We start from the raw sequence: 24,544 nt of genomic DNA, 5'->3' as shown, positions 1-24,544 counted from the left end.
GTTTTGCTTTTGCCCAGGGCCAGCCTTGGACTGTGATGCTCCTACCTAGGGCCTCCTGAGTAGCTGGGCTCACCACCCCACACCACCATACCCAGCTTGTTGATTGAGATAGGTATCTCTGTAACTTTTAGCCTGGAATGGCTTCCAACCTCAGTCCTCCCAAGTAGCTAGGATTATAGGTGTTAGTCACTATACCCACCCCTTAAACATTCTGATGCTGAAATTTCCAAGTCTCCACACATAGAATAATAATAATGTCCATATATCTATCACCTGGCTTTAATAGTTGTTAGCTTCCCCCTTTTTAGTTACTGTTGGCATACTTTAAAATAAAAACTTTTGTTATTTGTTTATTAAAATAGTAATTCTAATATCTACTGTGTAGAAATGTGTAAGTGGTAAAATTTAAACTACTTGTGTAGGTAATCTTTATATAAAAAGGGAAAACCACTTGATTGCTGACCTGCTTTAAGTAGGCTATGATATGCATCAACTATTAAAAAAAGTCACTGTATTCTGCATTTTGGTGGTCTACCAAATATTCCCTATCAGCTAATAGTCACTGGGGACATAGTTCATAGCAGTCAAATTTTTTCTTCTGCTGTTAGTGTTTGTCTACCACATAACTGGTTGTGGTGAACAAGAGTGAAAATAAGACCTAGCCTTAACTCTCAGGTTGCGCAGTCACATTGCAGAGGTCAGTTTTCATATTGCTAGTCATTCAAAATGTGTAGTCATAGCACTTAGAAACGGTTGTTTCTGCCATATAGACCATTAACTCTATCTGGTACCTTAAGGTTGTTTTCCTGTGGTGCTTATTCAGGAGGGAGTAGAAAGGTGAATGTTGCCCTCAGGATCCTGAATAGACTTTGAAGGATTGGCCTAGAGTTTAGAGCAGGGGGTAGGTAGGACAGATAATGGGCGTTTAGGACTGTGGAAGTTCTCCAGGCAAAGCATCACAAACTGGTGTGTGTGCAGAAGCAGCAGCAGGATGATTAGTTGTGTAATACAGGCTTAATAACAGTAGAGGCCAAATAACAGACTGCTCTCAAAATGAACACTGCTGTGGATGGAGTAGAGCTTAGGACTCTTGAGTCTGAGAGTAGCATATTGTCCAGGGTGTACAGGTGACATGCATAGGAAGCTACTTTATTCTTGTTTTCCTAATTGGCCCAGTTCCTTCATTGAAGAAGAGGCATTATAAAATGGGGATGAGCTCTTTTATCAGCATGTCCAAAAACACATGGTTGGATTTTTTAAGAGAAAGCTATATATTAAAAACAGTTCAGAAAGCTAGGTGCAGTGGCTCATACCTGTAATCCTAGCTACTTGGGAGGTGGGGATTGGGTGGATCTGCTGTTCAAAACCAGTTTGGGTAAAAATTTTGAGAGACCCCATCTCAACCATAAAAAGCTGGGTTGGTGGCATGTGTCTGTCATCCCAGTTATATCCAGAAGCATCAGTAGGATTGGGGTCCAGGCTGGCCTGAGCTTAAATACAAGACTATTTGAAAAGTAGCAAAAAATTTAAAAAGGGCTGGGGCATGGTTTGAGTGGTAAAATGCCTACCTAGTAAGCATAAGGCCCTGAGTTGAAATCTCAGTGGTGCCCAAGGGTGGGGAAAGAAACAAAACAGAAAATTCATAAGATAATTTGACTAATATATAGGCATCTCTTTTAAAGGATCCTGAATGTATGTGTAGTGGTCACAGTATATCCAGGAGGAAACAAAATAAAAAGATACTCAGTAGACAGTACTTTGAGTCCATTTCACCTCAAGTTGTTTTATAGGTACACTGCATCAGCACAGAATTTACTCCACGGAAGCATGGAGGTGAAAAGGGAGTGCCTTTTAGGATCCAGGTTGACACCTTTAAGCAGAATGAAAATGGGGAATACACAGATCATCTTCACTCAGCTAGCTGCCAAATCAAAGTTTTTAAGGTAAGAGGTGGAAACCAGGCTGCCAGTAATTAAGACTGTTCCATGTGTAAAGCTGTTTGCAGCCTGGTGAATAAAATCATCTATTTTATTTTAAGCCTAAAGGTGCAGATAGGAAACAAAAAACTGATCGAGAAAAGATGGAGAAGAGGACAGCACATGAAAAAGAAAAGTATCAGCCGTCCTATGATACCACAATCCTCACAGAGGTAAAGTGATATGTGGCATTTGCTTTTGCCAGAGAAGCAGAGGTTTGCATATTAGCACTACCTCTCAGATGAATTTCACAACTGGGGGGTTGGGAAGATTGGGTGGTAGATTGATGTTAATTCTTTGAAAATTTTGTGGGGAAATATTCAAATTTTGGGATATTTATGAGTTAGTTTCTTGGGTGGGATCTTGAATGCAGATGCTGAAATCCCAATCAGGTCTCAGAACTAGACCTTAAAACCTTGAAGTTGGCAAGAGATTTAAGTTGGGGTCTAGAATGTCCAATTTTTGTCACTGCTGGGGTTTTATATTTCCTTTAACTTTGAATCCTGTTGGTCATGCATTTGTTTAATTAGACTGCAGAGACATGAAGCAGGGTATTAGATCTTTCTTTGTATAATGAAAAGACATTGATCCCAATCTTTGGTGTTTGTCCAGATGAGGCTTGAGCCTATAATTGAAGATGCAGTTGAACATGAGCAGAAAAAGTCCAGCAAGCGGACTTTGCCAGCAGACTACGGTGATTCTCTGGCAAAGCGAGGCAGTGTAAGGGGCTTCTGCTTCTCTTTTCATTGTGCAAGAACCCTTGTGCAGTGTTAGATATAGGACCAGCTTCCACGGAAAAGTAAAGCCAAAATTGTTTTTGATGTCCTTGTCTTGATTTAATTTGCTTTTGTTTAGATTTCCTGCTTTCTGTTTGTTCCTCACTGAGGAAATTTCCTAAATCTAACACTTTAAAACAAAGCAAAAACATTGTTGACAATATTGGGTGGTTTTGGAGGGAAAGAAAAAACACTACTAGAGATATGTGTTCCTTCCCTGTCCCCTTGCCTCCTTCCTTTTCCCCTCCCTTCCTCTTTCTCCTTTACATACACAACTGCTTCATGAGCACTGGATTTAATTGGAAATACTTTATTAAAATATTTTAAATAGTTATTTTCATATAAGTAAAAAAGGTTTTGCTTTTTTGTGTGTATTTCTGGTAAGAAAATTTTGTGGATACTTAAATGATGGCAAGTTAACATTGACATGTGCAACACTATCACATTTCCCTGCATGCAGTATATGGATGTGTGTCTGTCTGTGCTTTTAAAAGCCTCTGTGGCAGCACTGGTAGAAAGACATCTTTGACTACATAGTATTTCCTCTTGGCACCTGCTTTGTGATGTAATGCTTCAGGCCAAGGTAGTATACATCGATGCACTTAGTCCTGGGATATCCGAACATGTAATCTGAGGGCTTTTGGTTGAGTATGAGCTTTGTCAGGTTAAGTGTAGAAATCTTCATTTCATGACACAACTCTTCATGTAAAAACAGTCCACAAAGGATTATTCTGTTATTCAACTATACCCACAATAAATATGAACAGAAGGTATTAAAAAGAATTTTAAAAATAACTAGTATTGTGTATTAAGGAAGACTCTCTTCATTGTTGTGTTAGCAGTATTAAGGTTCCAAATATGGATTTTTCACTCTTGTTTGTATATCTGTGATTAAGTGTAGATTTTCAAAGTCACTGTCATAAGCACTATCACAAGAACCTCATATCCAAATTAAAGCATTGAGTAAAAATGTTTTAAGTGCTTCTTTATATAGCACTGCAAAAATGCTCATCCTAGTTCCAAAGGGAGCATGAAAGTTCATTTGAGCCTTTTTGATTTAAATCAAAGGTGGTCAGAATCATTGAATACTCCTTTCCCCAAATGCCTACCATTCCAATTTATTGCTTTTGTCTTCTCTTTTCCTACCTGAAGACCCACAAGTAGTCTTAGCCAATTTCTTTGAGGTGACCTTGTAACTCAAATCACTTTTCCCTGCCTGTTACAAACAGTTTAGCTATTGAAAGGAATGGGTTCTGGTTAATTCATACATAAATCTATTGTGTGTTGTAACTAATCTGAAGATAAGAAAATTGGTAAATTCTTAAGAGGTTCTTAACTCAAGTCTAAGCTATGCAAAGCGTCAGCAGTTCACTGGCCTTGTTTGTCCAGTATGTTGCTTCCTGCCTAGTGTGTTGCTGCATTTGGTGTGGGTATGATGCTTCAGGAGGTGGTTAGAGTTCATCTGGGAAACCTGTTTTTAAAAAAGCAGGGTGCTTTTAAAAGAGAGAGTCTACAGTATTTTGTGTATTTCTTCAAATGCCTACATAGGAAGGCCAAAATTGCTTACAGTTTTTAGGAAGTTATAATTGACTTTCAATAAAAAGATTATCCCTACTTAAAATGGAAATGGTGCTAGATAAAATGGTCTCACACTGAATAGTCACCCCTGTTGGTTCCCAGGAGATGTTCACAACAAAACCCTTCATGTCAGTTTCACCAAAAAAAAAAACCCAAAAATCCATTCATGTGTTCATGTGTGTCTGTTGATCTTTTATCTGCTTACATCAGGGCTGCCAATTTTTATAGCATACAATGAGTGTCATTCTGTAAAATTCTTAGGGAGATGGCCCTGTTCAGAGTATACTGAAACTATGACTATACAAGTCCAGGTCATTGTTAAAGCCCCTGTGCAGTACAGATTGTCTTCAGGAACATACATGCCACAACCAGTGCCTGGCTTTTTTTTTTTTTTCAGTACTGGAGTTTGAACTCAGGGTCTTGTACTTCCCAGGCAAGTGCTCTACTACCTTAGCTACACTGTTAGCCCAACCACTGCTTGCTTTTAACAGCACTAGACTGGGCTTGGGAAGTAGCTCTGTGATAGAATACTTGCATCTAGCATGCACAAGGCCCTGGGTTCAGTCCCCAGCACAGTAAAGCAAACAAAAGCAAAAAACCCACCAAAACAAACTATTCTTGTACTGCTAAAAGCATCTGTGTAAAAGTGAAGTAGGTGTATATGGAGTGTGAATAATCTTGCTATTGCTACCTTCCTCTGCCATACTAATTTGAAGTGTTTTGATGGCTTCGTTTCCTTAAAACAGCTGGAAGTAATTGCCAAAGCAAATTTTTAATACTAAAATATTTACGTTACTTAGATGTGCATGTTAACACTGTGTTGCAGTATTTTGTATTGGGTGAGGAGGATGTTGTAGTAGGAAATTCTGAGTAGTAGAGGTAACAGTGAACATGTGACACCTATGAGTGATTAGATAGGCTAGTCAGCTCACAGAGTCTTGAGTACTTCATATTGTAAGCTGAGGACATGATGCTTAGTCAGATGAAAAGAAAAAGGCCCTGAATTTACTTTCTTGTTTTATTTTGATGTTTGGTGTTTGAGTTTTGTTTTTTTGTTTGTTTTTTTTTTTTTGAGATAGGGTCTCACTATGTGACCTGGGCTCATCTTGAACTCATTATGTAGCCCAGGTGGGCCTAGAACTCGGGATCCTTCTGTCTCAGCCTACAAGTTGGGATTCAGGTGTGCAGCACCACACCCAGCTTAAAGGCCCTAGTTTTAAAAGAATAGGCATTGTTCTATCAAACATCGTTTATAGAGAAATGGGTATACCAGGCAATGAATTTATCAGAGACAGCCACCAAATTAGATTTGTTTTGAAAGTTGATAGTTCAAACAGTGTCTGTAGTTGTTTTTACCATTTTTGATGGAATGCATAATTAGTTGTAAAGAATTTTGGTTCCGTTTTTCTTTTAACTTTTTTTTTGAGGTGTTAAGCTCAGGCCTCGAGCTTGCTAGGCAGATACTCTTACCACTTGAACCATACCTCCAGACCTTTTTGTTTTGGTTATTTTGAGATAGGGTCTTGCTTTGTGCACATATCAGACTGGACCTTGATCCTCTTATTTATGCTTCTCTTGTAGCTGGAATAACAGGAATGTACCACCAGGCCCAGCTTTTTTATTGGTTGAGATAGGGTCTTGAACTTTTGGCCCAGGCTGGCCTCAAACTGACATCCTCCTTAGCTCCGCCTCCTTAGTAGCTAGGATTACAGATTTGAGCCACCTTACCTGTCTGGTTCCTGTATTTCTATTCATTTTTCTGTATCCATGCTTTTGATGAGTGTAAGACATGAAGTGGAAGCCTTCATGGTGAGACTTGATTTCTATCCTGAGTACTTCACAGTTTCTTAGCTTCTTCATACTAGTAGTCTTGACCCTTTTCTATTCCGAAGACTTTTGAAAAAGGATATACTCCCTTGCACATTTTCAAGTGATGTCTAAAGTTTTCATGGTAAGTTTGAACAGCTGCAAAATTTTCTGGCATGAATATTCATATTTATAACTTAAGATAAAACTAGCTTGGAGCATGACTCAAATGGTAGAGAGCCTGCCTAGCAAGCACAAGTCCCTGAGTTCATACCCCAATACGACAACAACAAAAAAAAGGGGGGATGAAACTATTATTTTACTCTTTAAAGTACTTCCAGTGAATTCTAAATGTCATAAAAAATTTAAAATTTCATGATCATTAATTAAATCCATAACTTTGCTCTTCCTTCTTGGTCTTCATTTGCATTCCACTTCCCTTAAACATTATCCTAATGTGACATACTTTTATGCCTGAAAATCTTTTAGTGATGGCCCTAATTACTTTTATACAATTTTATTTATTTTTGGTGATACCAGGGGGTTGAACTCAGAACCATGCACATGCTAGGCAGATGCTCTACCACTTGAGCCAGACCCCCAGCCATTGTTGCTTTAGTTATTTTTAGGATAGGATCTTGCATTTATGCCAGTCCAGCCTGAACCACAATCCTCCTGTTTTATGCCTCCCTCATAGCTGGCATGACAGGCAAATGTACCACCGTGCCCAACTGATGGTTGAGATGAGATCTCACTAACTTTTTGCCGTGGCTGGCCTCCAAACTGCAGTCTTCCCTATCTCTACCTCCCAAGTAGCTAGGACTACAGTTGTGAGCCACTGTGCCCAGCTACATAACTTTTAAAAAATTTTTTTTTTTTTGGCAGAACTGGAGTTTGAACTCAGGGTTTTTAAGCTTATATATAAAGCAGGCACCCTACCACTTAAGCCACACTTCAGTCCATTTTCTCTGAAAATGTTTTGAAGATGAGGTCTTGAGAACTATTTGCCTGGGCTGGTCTTGAATCATGGTCCTCCTGATTTTAGCTCCTAAGTAGCTAGGATTATATGCATGAGCCACCTACAATAAACTTTTTATTACCTTTTTTTTTTTTTTTTTTCTTTTTTCTTTTTTTTTGGTGTTATTGGCAGTGAACTCAGGGCCTGGCACTTCCTAGGCAGGCACTCTACCACTTGAGCCACTTCCCCAAACTACTGTAAGCTTTATAAATTAAAATTTAGACCCTTAATTCATTCAAGAAATTAAAAACTTAGCTTATCAAAACCATACAAATTTTGATGAATAATTATTAAATATTAAGATAGAAATGTTATTGGAAATAAATCTTGAATAATGAGAAAAGATAAAACATAACTTTTTTGGTGGTACTGGGATCTGAACTCGGAGCCTTTTACTTACTAGGCAGGTGTTACACCACTTGAACCACACTTTTAGCTCCTTTTGCTTTATTTTTCACATTAGGTCTTGCACTTTTTATCTAGGCTGCCCTAGGACTGTAATCCTTCTACCTACTCCTCCCGTGCAACTGGGATTCTAGTTGTGCTCCATCACGCCTGGCTTGGTTTTTAACAGTCTTCCTAACTTTTGGGCTGGCATAGAACTGTAATCTTCATATCTCCACCTCCTAAGTAGCTGATCTCCACCCCTTGAGTAGCTGGGATTATAGGCATGAGGCACCATGCCAGGCCGTAAATTTTTCTTTTTTGAGACAGGATCTCGTGGTATAGCCCAGGCTGTCCTTGAACTTGTGATCTCCTGTCTTCAACCTCCTAAATACTGGGATTGCAGTCATGTGCATCCACACCCAGCTTAGATTTTTAAAACAGGCATGAGAAAATTTGTTCAGATAAATGTTTGGGCGATGTCAGTCGTGGCACTCACTGCTTTTTGAGTTATGTGTCAAAAGTCTCAGTGATCTGTCTTTTTGTATTGTCCAGTGGGTTATTTTAGTATGTGCCAGCTAATAGTAGGTCCTCTTGAACTATTCTGAAAGCAAAGATTTAAAAACTACCCAACGTAGACAAAAACTTAGTCATTAGAATCAGGTACTGTCCATCTGTCCTAACATCTTTGTTTGTGGAGAGTCTTAAACTCCAGGGCTGTGGTTAGATGTGATGCCTTTCTTATATAAAATGGGAGAGGAATAATTAGGAGAAAGGACTCGATGCTGACAGCATCCTCAACAGAGTAGTTTTTAGAAAGAATTCCAGTTGGCTAAGATGGACTCCCTTCAGCCTTCACACTAGAATGCTACTATTTTGAGACCACCCTAGCTTGCTCAGCATGTTCTCAACTTTGACTTTCACCTCTCCTAATTGTAATAGTCAGTGTATCTAAAATTGACTCTGTCCCTTTGAGAATGTATTAAATAAGCACATGCTTGTGGCTGAATAGATAGATAGAGCAGCCCTGTACATGGTGAATTACTTTGATGCTGGGCCGCCCCAGTTTTACTTAGGGATTACTAATTTTAAGGGTACTAGTGAGGTTGCTCCTTTGGGAAGAGGGCTCATGGAGCAATAGGTGGGACTCACCCACCTTCAGGGTCACCAAGTGATGTCAGATGTTGCTTGAGAATACTTTGTTGTCTCTGCTGTTCTTCAACCTTAATAGGTTCCTATTGGAGAACTAACAGAGGATACTAGTAATGAGGGAAGTGAAAGCTCTTGAAAGCTACTTAAGTATGTATTTGAAATGCCTTTATAAAGTTCTGCTGTTGTCATCACTTCAGGTCTTTAACATTAATCAATATCTAGACATACAAAGCAGGTAAAATTTTTCTTCGCTGCCCAGGGTAAATTTGACATGTATCTGTGAAGGTACTTGATAAATGTCAAGGTATCTTGCATTATAAGCTTGTATTTGGTCAAACTAGAGAGTGAATTATTAAACTATTTCTCCTAGATATTTAAAAAGCATATCATTAACTTATTTCTGTTTCTATCCTTAGTGTTCTCCGTGGCCTGATACCCCCACAGCCTATGTGAATAACAGCCCTTCCCCAGCGCCCACTTTCACCTCCTCACAGCAGAGCACGTGCAGTGTCCCTGACAGGTACCTGGCTTGTGTGATTGTATGCCTGCGCCTATTCAGTGCTCGTGCTCCTTCAAGTCTCTCTTCTCCGTTGGTAGACTTTATTAATTTTTACTGTACTGGGGGTTGAGCACAGGGCCTTCCAGTTAGTTGCCTACCAAGCACTCTACCACTTGAGCCACATCCCCTAGTCCTACAGCCTCTTATTTGCATGTCTGAAGTATGGAGTGATGAGAAATAGCCTGCACTTCAGTGTCACAGGTGCCTTTTCTTCACCTGCCGGCCCTTTTGCATCTAATCCCCCATGACTCACACTTTCACAACTGTGGTAATCCCAGCTGAGGCAGGAGGATGGAGAGTTTGAGGCATGCCCCAGGCTATATAGCAAGACCTTGTCTCAAAAAAGAAAAAGAAAAGGAGGCACTTGACATTTTCAAGATAGAACCAAGATGCAATCTTTGAGAGATTAATGACAACTTTAATGGGGTTCACAGGTTTAATGAGTTGTGAGGTAGAACTATATGACTTGAATAGGTTAACGTACAAAGAGTGTTGGTCTTTAATTCTTGCCATATCAAACAGGTTATTTTCTGCTATATTTCCTTTCTTTAGAGGAAAGACTTTCAGTTTCACAAAACTTACTGTGGTTTTAGAAATGGAAAGGGTAGGTTTTGTTCATTCTGGCTTTGGCAACTGAGTGTATAGGGAGGATGAAAGCAGTAGACTGGAACTGAGGCATTTGAAGAGGCAGGGTGGGCTTTCCATTCTTGGACATTCCTGGAGGTTTTTCTGAAGAACTGATGCAGAATATTTGAGATCAGAAGTTCCCTGTTTTTAGGAAGCTTTTTTTAAAGCTGTACTGGGGTTTGAGCTCATGGCCTCATGCTTGCTAACCAGGTGATCTACCTCTTGAGCCATTCTGCCAGCCCTGTTCTAGTTTTATATTCCAATCATGCTGGTACAGTCTGATAAGAAAATAGTCATTGTTTTTCCCCTGCATGAACTAATCAGGCATCTTGCTTCCATGTAGGTTCTTGTGCTTTACCTGTAGGAGAATAATTGTGAACTTGACATGTTACCATGCTAGCTGGTCAGGCCACTCAGGATAATCACTGCAAAGTCATGTACCCACTTTTTTTTTTTTGGAGTAGTATCAGGGTTTGAACTTGGGGCCTCACACCTGCTAGGCAGGCACTCTACCACCTGAGCCACTTTGTCAACCCTTTTTTGTGTGTGTATTGGGTGATTCCGAGATAGGATCTAGCTTTCATTTTGCTTGAGCTAGCCTTGAAATGCAGTCCTCCTGATCTCTGCCTTCTGAGTAGCTAGGATTACAGGTGCGAGCCACCAGCGCCGGGCTTGACTGCTTGTTTCTTGAAAGCCCACTATCTTTCCAGCGCTGTACTAGATGCTATGATAAATGACCACACAGACAAATCCTGTAGGAAGGAGCTTAAGTTCTAGTGAGTGGAGAAAAGTACATGAAATCAGTGTAATAAAAATAAGGAATTGAGGAGCTAAGAAAGAAGCCTGTGCTCAGGAGCCAGGAAGGTGCCACGTGCTCTATAAAGTTGTTTCCCATTTTTCTGTCACCTCAAAAACACAAGGATAAGTGATACAAGTTTCTTTTGTTCATCCTTTTTAATCGTTGGTAGATATATTCATTAAACGAAGATACCATTTTATATTTTTGGTTAGAATTGTACTATTTCTTATACCTTATTTTTAAAGATGGTTTTGCAGTTTATTTTAGCTGTTTGATTCCTTGTATGTTTTTTCTAAATGAATGAGTATCCTTCATTTTCTTTTCACCATTGTGGAGACTTGAGGGAGCCCTTTTTGCAAAACTTTTCTCACTAGAACAGATGGAAAAGGTTGTATAAGATGTGGTTTGTCCTCATCTCACCATCATACTCACCCCTAGGCTGTATTCTGATTGCATGCTTATGTAGCTCTCCCACAGTGTTGCATTTCAAAGTTACCTACTTTAATAGTTCTTAAGATCTTGACTTTAAAAAAAATTATAAAAACCATTCCTTCTCTTTCCTCTCCAGCAATTCTTCTTCCCCAAATCACCAGGGAGATGGAGTTTCACAGACATCTGGTGAAGTAAGTATCTTCTCCCTATCAGATACTTTTAGGGATCTGCATTTTAAAGTTTCTGGCAAGGGGCTTGAGTCACCAAGTAGTCATGTTCATGTTCTTGGTTGTTCTTCAGATTTGGAGGCTTTTTGTATTTTGTTTAAGTAGTCTTCATAACGTCCAGTGACGGGTTATTTTTTTTAACATTGAATGATTTTATCTATTTATGTTCATTTTCTTTGTTAATAGCAAATTCAGCCTTCAGCTACAACCCAGGAAACACAACAATGGCTGCTCAAAAACAGATTCTCTTCCTACACAAGACTGTTTTCTAATTTTTCAGGTATGTCAGTATGTATGCATACATGAGAGAGTGTTTTGCTTACTGTGTGTTCTGTGCTTTTATTAAGAATTTTTAAATTTTTTGAAATGTCTATAAATATATATATGAAGCTGCAAAAAAAAAAAGTACAGGTGGTGCTGTATATGCATCTCCCAGTTTGCAGTGTGACATCATGCGTAATTACTAAATTCCACTAAATCCAGGAAACTAACATTGGCGCAGCTGATAGTCTTACATTTACCCACTATTTATATGTATATTTAGTTCTATCCAGTATTTTCTTCATTTTGAAAATTTTCTTCTTCATAGTAAGTTTGAAGATAGTACAGAGATGTTCCAGTATGCCTTTACTCATATTTGTAGTATGAGTACAATAATTGTAGTACAGTTGCAAAACCAAAGTCATCATTGGTGACATGCATGTACAGTTTTGTCTCATGTACAGATTGTGGCCACCACTGCAGTTGAGATTGAGATTTATAGCATCACTACAAGGTCCCCCCTTCCTGCTGCCCCCTTGTATGGTCCCATCTTCCCCTACTACTAAAATGTTCTGTGGTTTTACAGTTTGCAAATGTTATATAAAGAGAATCATACAGCATATGACTTTCGGAGATGGGCATTTTTCATTGAGCCTGAAGATGTCACAGTCCACCCAAGTTGTCATATGTATCTGTAGTTTAATCCTTTTTAATTGTGGAGCAGTATTTCATAGTATGGAGGTACTCAGGTGTGGGTTTTATATATTCCAGCCAGTTCTTTTCTTGCACAGGAAGTTAAGGGAGTGCTTAGGTGGAATTCTAAAAGGAATTAAGGCATGCTGCTCCAGGTGGTGACATAAGAGGACCGTTAGTAGATACACCAGATGGGCAGAGGCAATATCTTCCAAATGTTTGGCCGTTGGGCCTTTTCCACAGAAAACAGTTACTAACATGTTCTGGCCAAATATATACTGAGAAATGTTGAGTCACGGTAAAGTGGCAGTTAGCTCTCCTTTTGTTGTGGTACTGTCAGGCTGCTGAAACACAATTTGGTGCCTTAAAAAGGACAGAATATAATGGGTGTACATACCCAGGCTGAAGGAAAGCCTCATTTCTCAAACAGCACGGTTTCCTATTGTGCCATTTATTGTGTTGTTTGTGCAGTGAATAGTCATTTCCCATGTAGCTGTTTGATTCTTTAAAGTACCAGATGGAAGTCATTTGCTAGATTAGATCCTCATGTTAATATGATTAAGTAAAGCCTTTGTGTGTGAAAAACTAGGAATCATCAAATTCAAGGTCACGGAGAGGGACATCTTGAACCATTGTAGGATTCAGGCAGATGAAAAGCACAGCCAGGCAGGACGGGGGTTGCTTACACCTGTAATCCTAGCTACTCAGGAGGCAGAGATCAGGAGGATTGAGATTTGAAGCCAGCCAGAGCAAGCAGTTTGCAAAATGCCATCTCAAAAATACCCAGCACAAAACAAGGGCTGGTGGAGTGGCTTTAAGTGGTAGAGCATATGCCTAGCAAGCATGAGGCCCTGAGTTCAAATCCCAGTACCCCCACTGCCAACAAAGAAAACAGAAAAAATATAGCCAGTAGAAAAGGTTCTGAGAGCTAGAACCAGGGAGGTGACTCATGTGATGTTAGGCAGATATGTGTTTGTGTCTGGGGAGCTCTGAGGTCTTGTCACTGTGAACTGTAATCACATGGATTGACCTCCTGCCTTTTCCTTAACCTGTGGGTGTCCTCTTTAGGTCCGGTTAGAAACTAGCCATGGTGCCCATTGGCACATCAGCTGAGCCATAGCACTGACAGTAGACCTCTTGCTCTGGGCCTCTTGGGCAATTCACATGTCAGGAAGGGCTGCAGTTGCAGGTATCTGTCTAGTTCTCTGTATGGGTTATGGTGTGTGCGACACACACTCACATGTGTGTGTGCACGCCCTCTTGTCACAACTGTGATCATTGCTGCAGAGGTGTGAGTAGTAGGTCCCAGTAGAAAGATGAGAGTACTTCTTTCACTGCTTATCTGACTCCATAAAATGATTCCACTATAAAATGTTCACATCTCATGGGAATTATGCTTCTCTGGTCTCTGTTCATTTTTCAGAGCAGGAATTTATTAGGCTGACATTCAAGCTTTTGAAACAAAGATACTTGTTATGCCTTCATTTCAGATGACATACTAAATTTCCACCAATGAACTGTGTCTTGACTAATAGTAAAAGGGTAAAAACAAATAATACCCTCATTATATTCTCAAATATAATGAGAATAGAGAACATGATGAATTATATTCTCAAATATATTCTCATTATATTCTCAAATATAATGAGAATAGAGAACATGATGAATTCCCATGTGGCCTACCCCAGCTTCAGAGCTGACTGATCTTTGGTCAGGCTTGCTCTCCACCTCTTCCTCGCTTTTTTTTTGTTTTTTTGTTTTTTTGTTTTTGATTTTGTATTTTAAGACAAATCCTAGATACCAAAAATTTACAGAAGAAATATGAAGGAAGAATATGTGAGTCTGTGCTTTTCCTGTTAAAGTAGCCTGCTGTGACAGAGTTGTGTTCCAAGATGACATTGCATCTTGCATGTTGCAGAGTAGAGGACTACTTCTCACTCTGCTGTCAACTCATAGTGTGACTTTGGGCAAGTCACGAAATGATGGACTTTTAGTTTCCTCTTTTGTAAAATAAAAGATGGACAGTTCAGGGGTGCCTTAATTCTGAAATCAGAATTGTTTAGCCACAGCCCAGCAACTAGGGAGGGTAAAGAGTGGAGTCCCATATTGGGAACATGAGTTTCTACAAGATCTTGCTTGTTAATTAGATTTACCAGCTCTGAACTTCTTAGGACATTGAAAAGCCAGAATTTGGGGAGCAGGAAGGCTCTGAGGGACAGGTATGCATATGTCTTGTGTCGCTCATGTATATACATTCAGGATACCTGTCATTGTTTCTGATGGAAATTTAACCATGTGAAGACAGATGCCTGTTAAGCAGCGAGTCATAGTTATTTTTTTCCTACTTGTTTGAGAAAAATCTCTTTGCTGTTCTCTAGGTGCCGACTTATTAAAGCTGACAAAAGAGGATTTAGTTCAAATTTGTGGTGCAGCCGATGGAATTCGGCTCTATAACTCACTGAAATCAAGGTAAAATACTATAGACTTTCTGCGTGAAATGAAAACACACCTTTCTTTGCGCGGGGGTTTTGGGCAGAATGTGTTTCCACGCTAGGTTGGCGTGTGCCTGTGTGCGCCATCGAGCATCGGCAGCGTCATGCTCACGAGAAGACTGTTTTGTGTACACCTTCAGGGCAGGCCCAGATATGATGCAGGCACTGATGAGGGCAGAGGTAGACTAAGACTGGTAGCAATGCACATGGGCAGTACTGATTTCTTGAAGACGACTGGGTTTGTTGCCAAGAAAACAAAACTTCTAATTTAGGTGAGCTATACAGAATCTATGGTTTTCAAGGTTATGATTATTATTAAAAAGTTATTAAAATGTAAACTTGTAATTGTGAATTAAAATTATAGAACTGTAAACTGTGCTGGCTTTTAAGATCCATTTGCTGTCATTGCTATTTCTAGACTTGTGTGAGAATTCCATTAAAATTGAATCCTACTGATTTTAAATTGCTTACTTAATCTTGAAACTTAAATTTACCAGCATCTGACAGACCATCTCAATGGTTTAGAGTCTGGATCATCATATTAGACCACCTGTGATAGTTGGTGTGAGGTGTGTGGTTTTTATATTTTTATTAGTAAATTATCTTGTATAATGAAATAACATTGTAAAGTTCTCATAAGGAAATAGAACTTAGACTCCTGTAGTTGTCATGTGTGCATGTGCTCAGGCAGCTTTTTCTTCCAAGCTCATCAGTGGCATTTTCTGATTGCAGGTCAGTTAGGCCCCGTTTAACCATCTATGTCTGCCAGGAGCAGCCGCACGCTGCAGGCAGTGGAGGCGAGAGTGGCGGTGGGACACCCTATGGTGGGTATTGAGGGCATCTCAGCTCTGTCACTTCCCTTCTGATATTTTCCATTGGTGTCATTTTAACTAGAAAAGCTGTGAATTTTAAGACTAATGATACAATTTCTTAAAGTGGGCTGGCTTAAGTGGTAGAGTGCCTGTCTAGAGTTCAAACTCTGTATTACTGAAAAAAGGAAAAAAAGTTTTTTAAAGGAGCTGTCTTGTCACTCCACAATCTTTTACATCTTTGACGTATCAACAAGGGTACAGTATTTTGGAACATGTGTCCTCAGACATGAATGTTTGTTAAAATATTGGAGACTTTAATCTTTGATCAGATCAGAAGACTTTTTCCGTAAAAAGGTGTGTACTATTTTCACACTTCAGGCCCTCTTACACATTCACCTCTGCCATTAAAGTGCGCAAATAGCCAGAGACGGTGTGTAAGGACAGGTATGGCCATGTTCCCTCTTTATTAAAAAATAGTAAGTGGAGGGCAGGAATTGGTTCACTCAAGTTATGATTTGGTAACTCTAGATCTGCGTATTCCCTCTAGACTTACTGTAATTTTAGTTCGAAATTCTAAGCCTTTCAAAATGTGTAATTACAGACATTCTTATACTCATAAATCCAGGCACAACTTTGCTATTTGGGGAGGCAAAGTTCTCAGCAGTGATATTCCTAATCCATGTCAGATTTGAACGAGTGTGTGAATTGAGCAATTAAGACCTATATGAGTAAGACACACTACAGACTTGCACTGTGCAGATGATACCTGCTGATAAGTTACATATTCTAGAAACGTAGGACACGGGGTAGACTGTGACTGGCACTTCTGTAAAGAAGAACCAAGCCTCATTTTCTCTTATTCTTTTAGGGTTCTTTATATATTGATAGAAACACATTTTAAAAAAAAAAAAACCTACTTTCTTTACGTATTATTTATTTAGCATGAAATCCTCCCATTGTAAGTATCCATTTCAGTGTACTTTAGTACATATACATAGTTTTGCAGCCACTGCTGCAACAGTCTAGTTTTAAATCTTTTACCCCAGAAAGATCCTCCATTGTTAGCAGTGAATCCCCGCTGATTTTTGATTGTATGCTTGCAGTGCTGGGGACTGAACCTAAGGCTTTGTGGATGCTCAGCAAGCACTCTAGCACTGAGCTATATCCCCAGACCATCCCTGTTCATTTTTAAATTCTCAGTACGTGAGACTCCATATTCATTGCAGAATAATAAAAATTGAAACCTCAAATCCTTTTGTAGAGGGATTACTATTAATGTTTATTAAATTGTACATGTGAGCATAGATAATATATTCTTATATTTCAGGTGGGTAGTTGGAGATTTTTAAGGTAGTACGGGGTAAGAGAAATGTTAACTTATTTGTACTTACAAGTTCAAAATTTTATCTTTCCGGTACTTTGAAAGGTATACTCTTATCGAGTAGGAAACAGATGAATTGTTATTGGTAAAATACTGTTCTTTTTTCTTAATTTCAGTTTATCATGCAATCTACTTGGAAGAAATGGTTGCCTCAGAAGTTGCTCGAAAACTTGCATCGGTGTTTAATATTCCTTTCCACCAAATTAACCAGGTTTACAGACAGGGTCCCACTGGTATTCACATTCTTGTTAGTGATCAGGTAAATTGAAGAGGCAGACCCATTCATTCTTCCTTTCACACTGCTATTTACTTTTATACATGTCACTGTGGAACTGTGGGAAAATATCATGACCTCTTCTTGCAAATACACATAAGAACATTTACAGAGGATTAGGGATCAAAATTTTAAGAATTTTATAACCAGGAGTTATAGACATTTTAATAATGACAAGTAATAAAAATCAGGGAACACTGGCTCAGCTTCCCTAACCCTTTTGAATCCACTCATTGGTGGATTTAAAGTTTAGTGGAGGACTTCATCCCTTTTTATTATGTTAGGCATTGTGTTTATTTTGCCCATTTGACAACCATCTTTAAAAAACCCATAATATGTAAGGTTAGAAATACTATTCCACCCCTCCTGCTCCTGCTGTGTTCAGTGACAAGCAAATAAGAATACTTTCCAGAGTTTTTGTTAAATGTCATTATTCACAGGACTCAACAAATCACATAGGCACAGTTAACAGTGCAGCAGGTGTAAATTTTTACTAGCTCACACTGTTTTCATGAATTGTTTTGACTGTTGAACCCTATTCTTGTGGGAGAAGAAAATATAGATTGATATTTTCCTTTACTATTTTAATTTCTAGTCAGTTAAGAAAGGATCATTGGAATTTAATTATACTCACACATCTGCTTTATTCTAGATGGTTCAGAACTTTCAAGATGAGAGTTGTTTTTTATTCTCCACAGTAAAAGGTACTTTGTGTATGTGTGTGTGTGTCTTGAAATGTTGCAGTCACGAAAGATAGTGTGTATCTCTTCTTGATAGCCCTTTTGTGTGCTTATTCTTAAAAATGCCATCTTTACTAATTTTGAGAGAGTTTGAGAAGTGGATGAGCAGAATATTTTTAATGGTTGTAATAGAAATTAGCAAATAAGGAAGAGGAGTCATTCTTTTAGATGACTGAAAAAAAGAGTCTGCTTATTCAGCCAACTTTATTGAGCATTTTTCTACCAGACATCATGCTATTAGTGTTTGAAGGGTCTTAAGTAAAACAAGGGTCCATGGAACTCTAACTCTCCTGGAGAAAGCAAACCAGATTGGCCACAGATACACAAAACTACTAATATTTTAAGTGCCATGATGGAATAGGAAAGTGAAGTGTTATTAAGGGGCTCTTGGATGGGGGGAATATAGAGCTGTTAGGAAAGGCTTCCCTGATGTGGTAACTTAAAAAATGAGGTGCTGGCCATAGCAATAGTGTCCCATTGCAGTGAGGAGCTGTGTACAAAGGGATGCGCTTGGCTTCTGCTAAGGCCTGGAACAATCCCTGCAGCGGCCCTGCAAGGTCTAAGGGTGAGCAGAGCAAGATGGTTCAAGGTGGGAGGCAGGGTCTGGCATGCCGGCTGGAGATTTTATTTGAAATGCATTGGAAAGTCAGTGAAGTTGATTAAACAAAGGAGTAATGCAACTAGATTTTTCTTCTACTCTCTCAACTCTGTGGAGACGGATGTGAAGGTGGCAAAACTGGAGGCAGGAGATTCTTCCAGGCGAGACGTAATGGGTCTTACAGATTTATGGACAGGGGCCACTGGGCTCCACATTTGAGGGAAGAGTAGTTGTAACTGCAGGTGTTTGTTGAGCAACTGGGCAGGTGGTGGCCTCATCAAAGAGGTAAGTAAGGTTGGGTAAAACAAGAGCTCTGTTTTGGATATGTCAAGTAGGCAGTTAATTGTTTCATCCTGGGACCCAAAGAGATGTAGACTTGAGATGTAAATTTGGGAAGCCTTCATTACCAGCAGTTAGTCAAAGCTGTGGAAGTTGTTGAGGTCATTTAGAGGAAGATGCTGTGTGTTACTATTTTCTAGTAGTCACTCTAGAAAAGAGTGGCCCTAAACAGTGTTAAAATTAATTCTCCTTTGTGCTTGATGTATTTACCTGTACCATCAAGTTACTGCAGTTCTGAAGTGATGTTTTATGTACACTGAGCTATATTTACTTACCTGCAGGGCTGTCTTAATTGAACTAACTGACTTTCAGAAATATCTTAAGCTTAGTACTTTTCAGCTCAGTCTCTTGTTCTAAAAGCTAAACAATTTTTGCTTGGTGCAATTCATTGTCTAAAAACAAACTCATACTGTAATCATGTAGTTGTTTCGAAACTCGTATACATTTCTGGCCTCAAACATCATAGGATTTACTCTCCAGTCTCAGACAGTGACCACATGAAAACCTTCATTTCTGCCTTTGTGAATGCCTTCATTGCTTTTTACTGAAGCTGTCAGGCAAAAATTAGCGATGTTTTTAAAATCAAATTTACCTCTGAGGAGTTTAAATTTTTGCATCCTCAGGTTCTCTGTACGTTTTGTTCAGGCTTCACTTGTCCTCTGCTCTCGCATAGTGCTTTGACCTGTTCTGCCTCCAGTGCACTCTTGCTTCTGTGTTCTGATAGACCCCCACCCTGCCCTGTAGAACAGGCAAGCAGTGCGGCAGCAGGGCCCTGACAGGAGACAGCCAAGCTTCAGAGAGCAAAGTGTCAAACAGGATGTGTACATGAAATTGTCTAAGGAAAGAAGAGCTAGAGCAAACTAATCAGCCCTTTTCTGTAAAATTAGTTAAAAGCAACCTTTGAATTGGGTGGGGTGTTACAGATTTCAGAGTTTTAGATTCAACAATTTGCTAAGCTTGGTTAAAAAAAGATTTTAACTTTCTTTTTGCAGCTGAAAATAATGATGGTATCCACATAATTTTGAAGTGATATCTTACAGAGACTGAACTATTATTCAGTACCAAATAAAGTCACGCTTAAAAGTGTGTGAAGACTGAATCCAAGGAGTCTTGGGATTGGATTTTACCGTAAGAAATGTTTCATATTGAAAACACAAGATGACCTTCCTAATGAGCTGTATGACAGGCAAATCTCCTCACTGTCACTGCCATAGCCAAGCATCCTCATGAGAGTGAGCACATTGGGCAGCGTGCATCCCAGCTCTGGAGGCCATGACACAGGCGCAGCTGCCTGCTCTTCTGGCAGAGGCCAGTAGACAACAGTTTGCAGAAGCAGCCTTTCCTGGCTTTTTACACTGTATGCAGTTTAGAAATGAATGTTTAAAAAGAAACTTATTGTGGGCATTTACCTTTCTGTGCCAGTTTGGCTTTTATTTCCTGACCTTTGTGCTGACCTGGGGTGGAGATGGGGAATGCTGTTCTAGAGCCAGAATGGAATCTGTCTGCGTGAGATGCACTGTGCTGACGAGGCAGTTGGTGGTCAGGTAAGAGGCTCCACACCTTCTCAGAAGCAATCATGTCTGAGGGTGTACGTACGTCTGATGGGATCAAATAGACTGGGAAGCTCCAAGGCGACAGATGGGCTTGAAGCAAACTGCATTATCAGAAGTACCTTGGTGAGAGGATCAGTGTAAATCCTAATAGGTACAAAGACTTTTGTGTTTTTGCTTTGTCACAGATTTATTGAAAACTTTTTTGCTTCTGCTTCCATTTTTAGTGTTTTAGCTTCTGGTTTTCATTTTTTGAAGCTTCCTTGCCTTTTAAACTTTACGTGGTTTTCTTTTCTCATTCTCCTCCCACACCCCCAATTCCTGATCTTTAAACATCTTGTTTGTGTTTTGAGACAGAGTCTCACTGTGTTGCCCAGGCTAGCCTTTAACTCCTGGGCTCATACCATCCTTCTGCCTCAGCCTCCTGAGTAGCTGGGACTACAGGTGCACACCTCTGCACCTGGCTCTGTTCTTAAACATGTTTAAAGACCTCCCCCAAACATTAGAAATAAGTAATGTGACTAGGGGGAACAGAGTATTATTAGTAGCTTCTGACTAGGTGTTAAGGGATCTTTGCTATGAACAAGATGAAATTACTCATGGAAACACTAGATATCATAAATCTAGATATCATAAATCAAACACTAAAATACAAAAGCCCTTAGTTATCTCCTCAAATACTGAGCTTCAGTACAATCATGGAGAACATTCTGGTGATTATTTAGGGGCTTTTAAAAAATAAGACCACATCATGGCTTCTTTTTCTATCGAAACTGTGCCTCTTTCATAAAATCAAATGTATTCTATTAGCATACTTTTTCCAAAGGAAATCCATTGCCTATCCTCTTCACTTCACTCAGAACCTTCCCAGAATTCATCATCAAGCATTTTTAGGCCTGTGATGTATCAGACTGAGGTTTTTGTTTTTTTAAACTTAATGGTAGCATCTCTATCCATTTACTCTGTTGTTTTGGCTTTGAATGTACTATTTGATCCTCTTCTTTGTTCAGGTGGAAATAGGAATGATTAAGTTTGAAATCTCTCCCAGAAGACAAACTTCAGTGTGTAAAAGTTTTGACATTTTATGTTTTATTCATAAAGTGGGTTAATTATTTGCTACAAAGAAGCACTGTCTCAATATTTTCATCTTCAGTTTGGAAATATCTGTAACTCCTGTAGACGCTTTAGGAGAGCTTTCCTTTCTGTCCTTTATCCTTTGCTTTTGTGTGACCACAAGTTTTCTGTACCAGTCACTTGGGAAAGAAGTGAACTTCTCTCTTGTTTTAGAGTTTGCTTGTCTATTTAGCATTCCTTTTTGGGTCTCATGATTTATGGAACAATAAATGTCACTTAATGCTGTGTGCTATTTTGAATTCCTTACCAGGTTTTAGAAGTGGAGTGAAAATACTCATAGCTCATCAAACTTGAAATTACACTGAGCAGCATAAAACATTAGTCCCAATAAAACAGGTTAAATAAATTGTGGCACCAGCAAATTTGCTACTTTGTTTTTTTAATAGTAGGATGTACAAGTTCAGTATAATAAATGTTTTCCGATTGTTTTGTAAATGTGTCTCATTTAAAATCTCAGTTTATACTAGTGTCACCTCGAGTCACATGATCACAGGGCTTTACTGTGTATGTCCTGAATATACCCCAGTCTCAAAAGCTGATGCAGATAAGAATGGGTTATCCCAGAGGCTCAAACCCACTAAAGCTACACTCTGAGCTCAGCAACTGGGTTTTCTTACAAGAGGTTTTCCTAGTCTGTAAATGAGGTCATACAGCATTGAGTCCAAGTCCAGTAGCTGTGATAGGTCATAGGCTCAAAAGACATGGTATATAGGAGGTTCTGGTCATTTAATTTTTTCAGTAGAAACTGAAGTTTATTATATGCTATTTATTTAAATGGCTTCCTGTATGAGTCATAAGTATGACCCCCCAGTCCTCAAGAGTGGTGTAAATGTGTATTTAAATAACCACTGTGGTATCCATACAACTTAAAAAACAGAGCATATTGGGGTATATAAAAAAAGCAATAGAAGTCATCAGTTCTTTGAATGCTTACTCTGATGGTCTTGCTAAGACACCATAGCAGGTATGCATGAGTCTGCTTTCTGTACCTAAATTTTAGCTAAGGCAGTGCGTCTATGAAGATGCTTCTAAAATTGTCCATCAACTCAGAGGAAACATGTCATTTTTCCTTTTTCATTTATGAGTTTTCAGCCCTTTAAGTTTGGGGACTGGTTGCTGAGAAGGGTCCACTAAGTTCACAGTGAAGGTCAGGTGATGGGTTTCTAATCTTCAGAATAATCAGCCGCAGCCGAACATAGGTCATCTCATCAAATTTCAGGTAATATTAGGTGGTCTGAATTGGAAATAGTTTTGCTCAGACTTGTCAGCAAGAAAGATCACAGCAATAGAACCCTTTGGTTCTACTGGTGAGTGAGTGAATCCAAAAGACACCAATACTTCACTGATGTGAATTTTAAGTGTATAAAGTTTCTGAGTCCTGGTGTGACCTGATTTCTAAAAGTTGCAAATAAATAGAAAAAAATCACATCCATTCTACATGCATCCATTCATTATTTTTAATTCATTATATTGTAAATAACTTAAACCTCAGTCAATTCTGTGTTTAAGATATCCCCCAAATTTTGTGAGAAGCATGGACATAACTGGCTTTTGTCTTTAACAAAAGTACACTATATGCTGTAGCGTATGCCAGAGCTCATGATTTCCAACCAGGCAAAACAGAAACTGAATTGCTTTTGTTTAGTTTTGGTCCCTGGAGGTGTGTAGAACAAGGTGACACAAAAAAGTGAAGATCCTGCTTCACCCAGTTTAGAGTCATTTCTTTGGTGTCTTTACGGAAATGTGTTAACATGCCTTCAATATACATTTCTACATGTAAAACTAACAGGCATTGTGAACTTGAAGTACAGTCACTTTGATGAAGTGGAATAGTCCAGCTAATAAAAATGGAATGATTGTGAATTAAAGTAGGCCACTGGCTTAAGGATCAGGTAGAAAATCAACAGGTGGTTTTTCTGCTTGGTTTGTGCTAACACTGACAGTCTGTGTGAGAGATGCTAATCATACCAACGGTAAAACTTGTGGACTTAAGAGGAACCCACTGAAGGGATCTAGGTGTTCTGTGTGGTCTTGGCTGCCCTAGACACAAGGCTTGGATTTAAGTGCATCAACAGCAAAGTAAAGGTGAAAGCTATCACCAGAGTTACTGCTATCCATATGATGTCTTTACCTGTAAATGCTTCCCAGTGGAGAGTCAACAGATTTGGGTAACAATGGAGGACTCAAGATGACTCTGGTCTTCTGTGGAGGAAAATACCTCATCACACCTTGGGCCCAGGCAGCTGCTGCTGTCAGAGGATCACACAGCACCTACACAATCGCTGTCCACCTCCTGCCACTGCTGGTGGTGGTGTGACAGGAGCAAAGTAGGCATGGACTTTGACGTGAGGGAGCTGAGCCTGGAAGTAAAAATAAAAAATAAAAAATGGAGTCATCTTTGCCCTCATTTTTAGGATTATGGTCACAATCCTAGAAAACCCATAGTCCATTTAGAGTCTACCCTGCCTTAATAATAGGCAGATAGTTCAACTTCTGCTCACATAAAATTTCACTGTAAGCTAGAACTGCTCCTGTCACCAGACCTTCCCCCCCAAAAGGATCTAGCATTTTCTAAAGAAACGGAAACTTAAGCTGATACATTTCTGCCCAGGAGTTGTAGTCAAGCCCTGTTTGCAAGCTGAGTTGAAGGACCCTGCAAAGAGTTGCTCTGGGGTGTGAATGAAAACTTTCTAAACTTAAAATGATCAAGAAAATGGTGAGGTGATTTATATGTAGAAAGGAAGCCACTCTGCTAAGCTTCCTTACTGCAAATTAGCCAAGATTCTGCCCTACTTCTGCCAACAGTGCCTTAACTTGCTCCCTTGAATGGAGGCCTTCCTAAAAGGATGCTGATTACCAGACGATGAGACCCATTCCAGTTGACTGGGGACAAAGCAATGGACTTTTGGAGATGACATGTAAACCAGATCATTTGG

The 24,544-nt window shown here is 39.3% G+C and overlaps 2 protein-coding genes across 6 annotated transcripts in view; one reads left to right on the top strand and one right to left on the bottom strand.

Annotated features, from left to right (window-relative positions):
- Ubp1 (upstream binding protein 1) overlaps positions 1-21,835 on the top strand; it is a 54,076-nt gene extending 32,241 nt beyond the window's left edge. For 2 of the 4 annotated variants that reach the window (XM_074074078.1, XM_020174982.2), the window contains 11 exons: positions 1,791-1,943; positions 2,039-2,149; positions 2,589-2,696; positions 9,107-9,210; positions 11,244-11,298; positions 11,521-11,614; positions 14,667-14,757; positions 15,513-15,604; positions 17,090-17,232; positions 17,900-17,951; positions 19,917-21,835. In XM_074074078.1, coding sequence (XP_073930179.1) covers positions 1,791-1,943; positions 2,039-2,149; positions 2,589-2,696; positions 9,107-9,210; positions 11,244-11,298; positions 11,521-11,614; positions 14,667-14,757; positions 15,513-15,604; positions 17,090-17,232; positions 17,900-17,951; positions 19,917-19,954 — 1,041 coding nt within the window. In that variant the 3' untranslated portion in view covers positions 19,955-21,835. Of the gene's footprint in view, positions 1-1,790; positions 1,944-2,038; positions 2,150-2,588; positions 2,697-9,106; positions 9,211-11,243; positions 11,299-11,520; positions 11,615-14,666; positions 14,758-14,920; positions 15,053-15,512; positions 15,605-17,089; positions 17,233-17,899; positions 17,952-19,916 lie in introns of those variants that run through there. The other 2 variants (XM_020174984.2, XR_002213041.2) reach the window with 2 other exon arrangements.
- Fbxl2 (F-box and leucine rich repeat protein 2) overlaps positions 18,719-24,544 on the bottom strand; it is a 99,816-nt gene continuing 93,990 nt past the window's right edge. For both annotated transcript variants that reach the window (XM_074074079.1, XM_074074080.1), the window contains exon 15: positions 18,719-23,968. In XM_074074079.1, coding sequence (XP_073930180.1) covers positions 23,861-23,968 — 108 coding nt within the window. In that variant the 3' untranslated portion in view covers positions 18,719-23,860. The remainder of the gene's footprint in view (positions 23,969-24,544) is intronic.

This window comes from Castor canadensis, chromosome 5, assembly GCF_047511655.1.
Source record: "Castor canadensis chromosome 5, mCasCan1.hap1v2, whole genome shotgun sequence".
In the NCBI taxonomy this organism is placed as follows: domain Eukaryota; kingdom Metazoa; phylum Chordata; class Mammalia; order Rodentia; family Castoridae; genus Castor; species Castor canadensis.
Note: the sequence above shows the minus strand (reverse complement) of the source record. Positions and strands in the feature narration are given on the sequence as shown.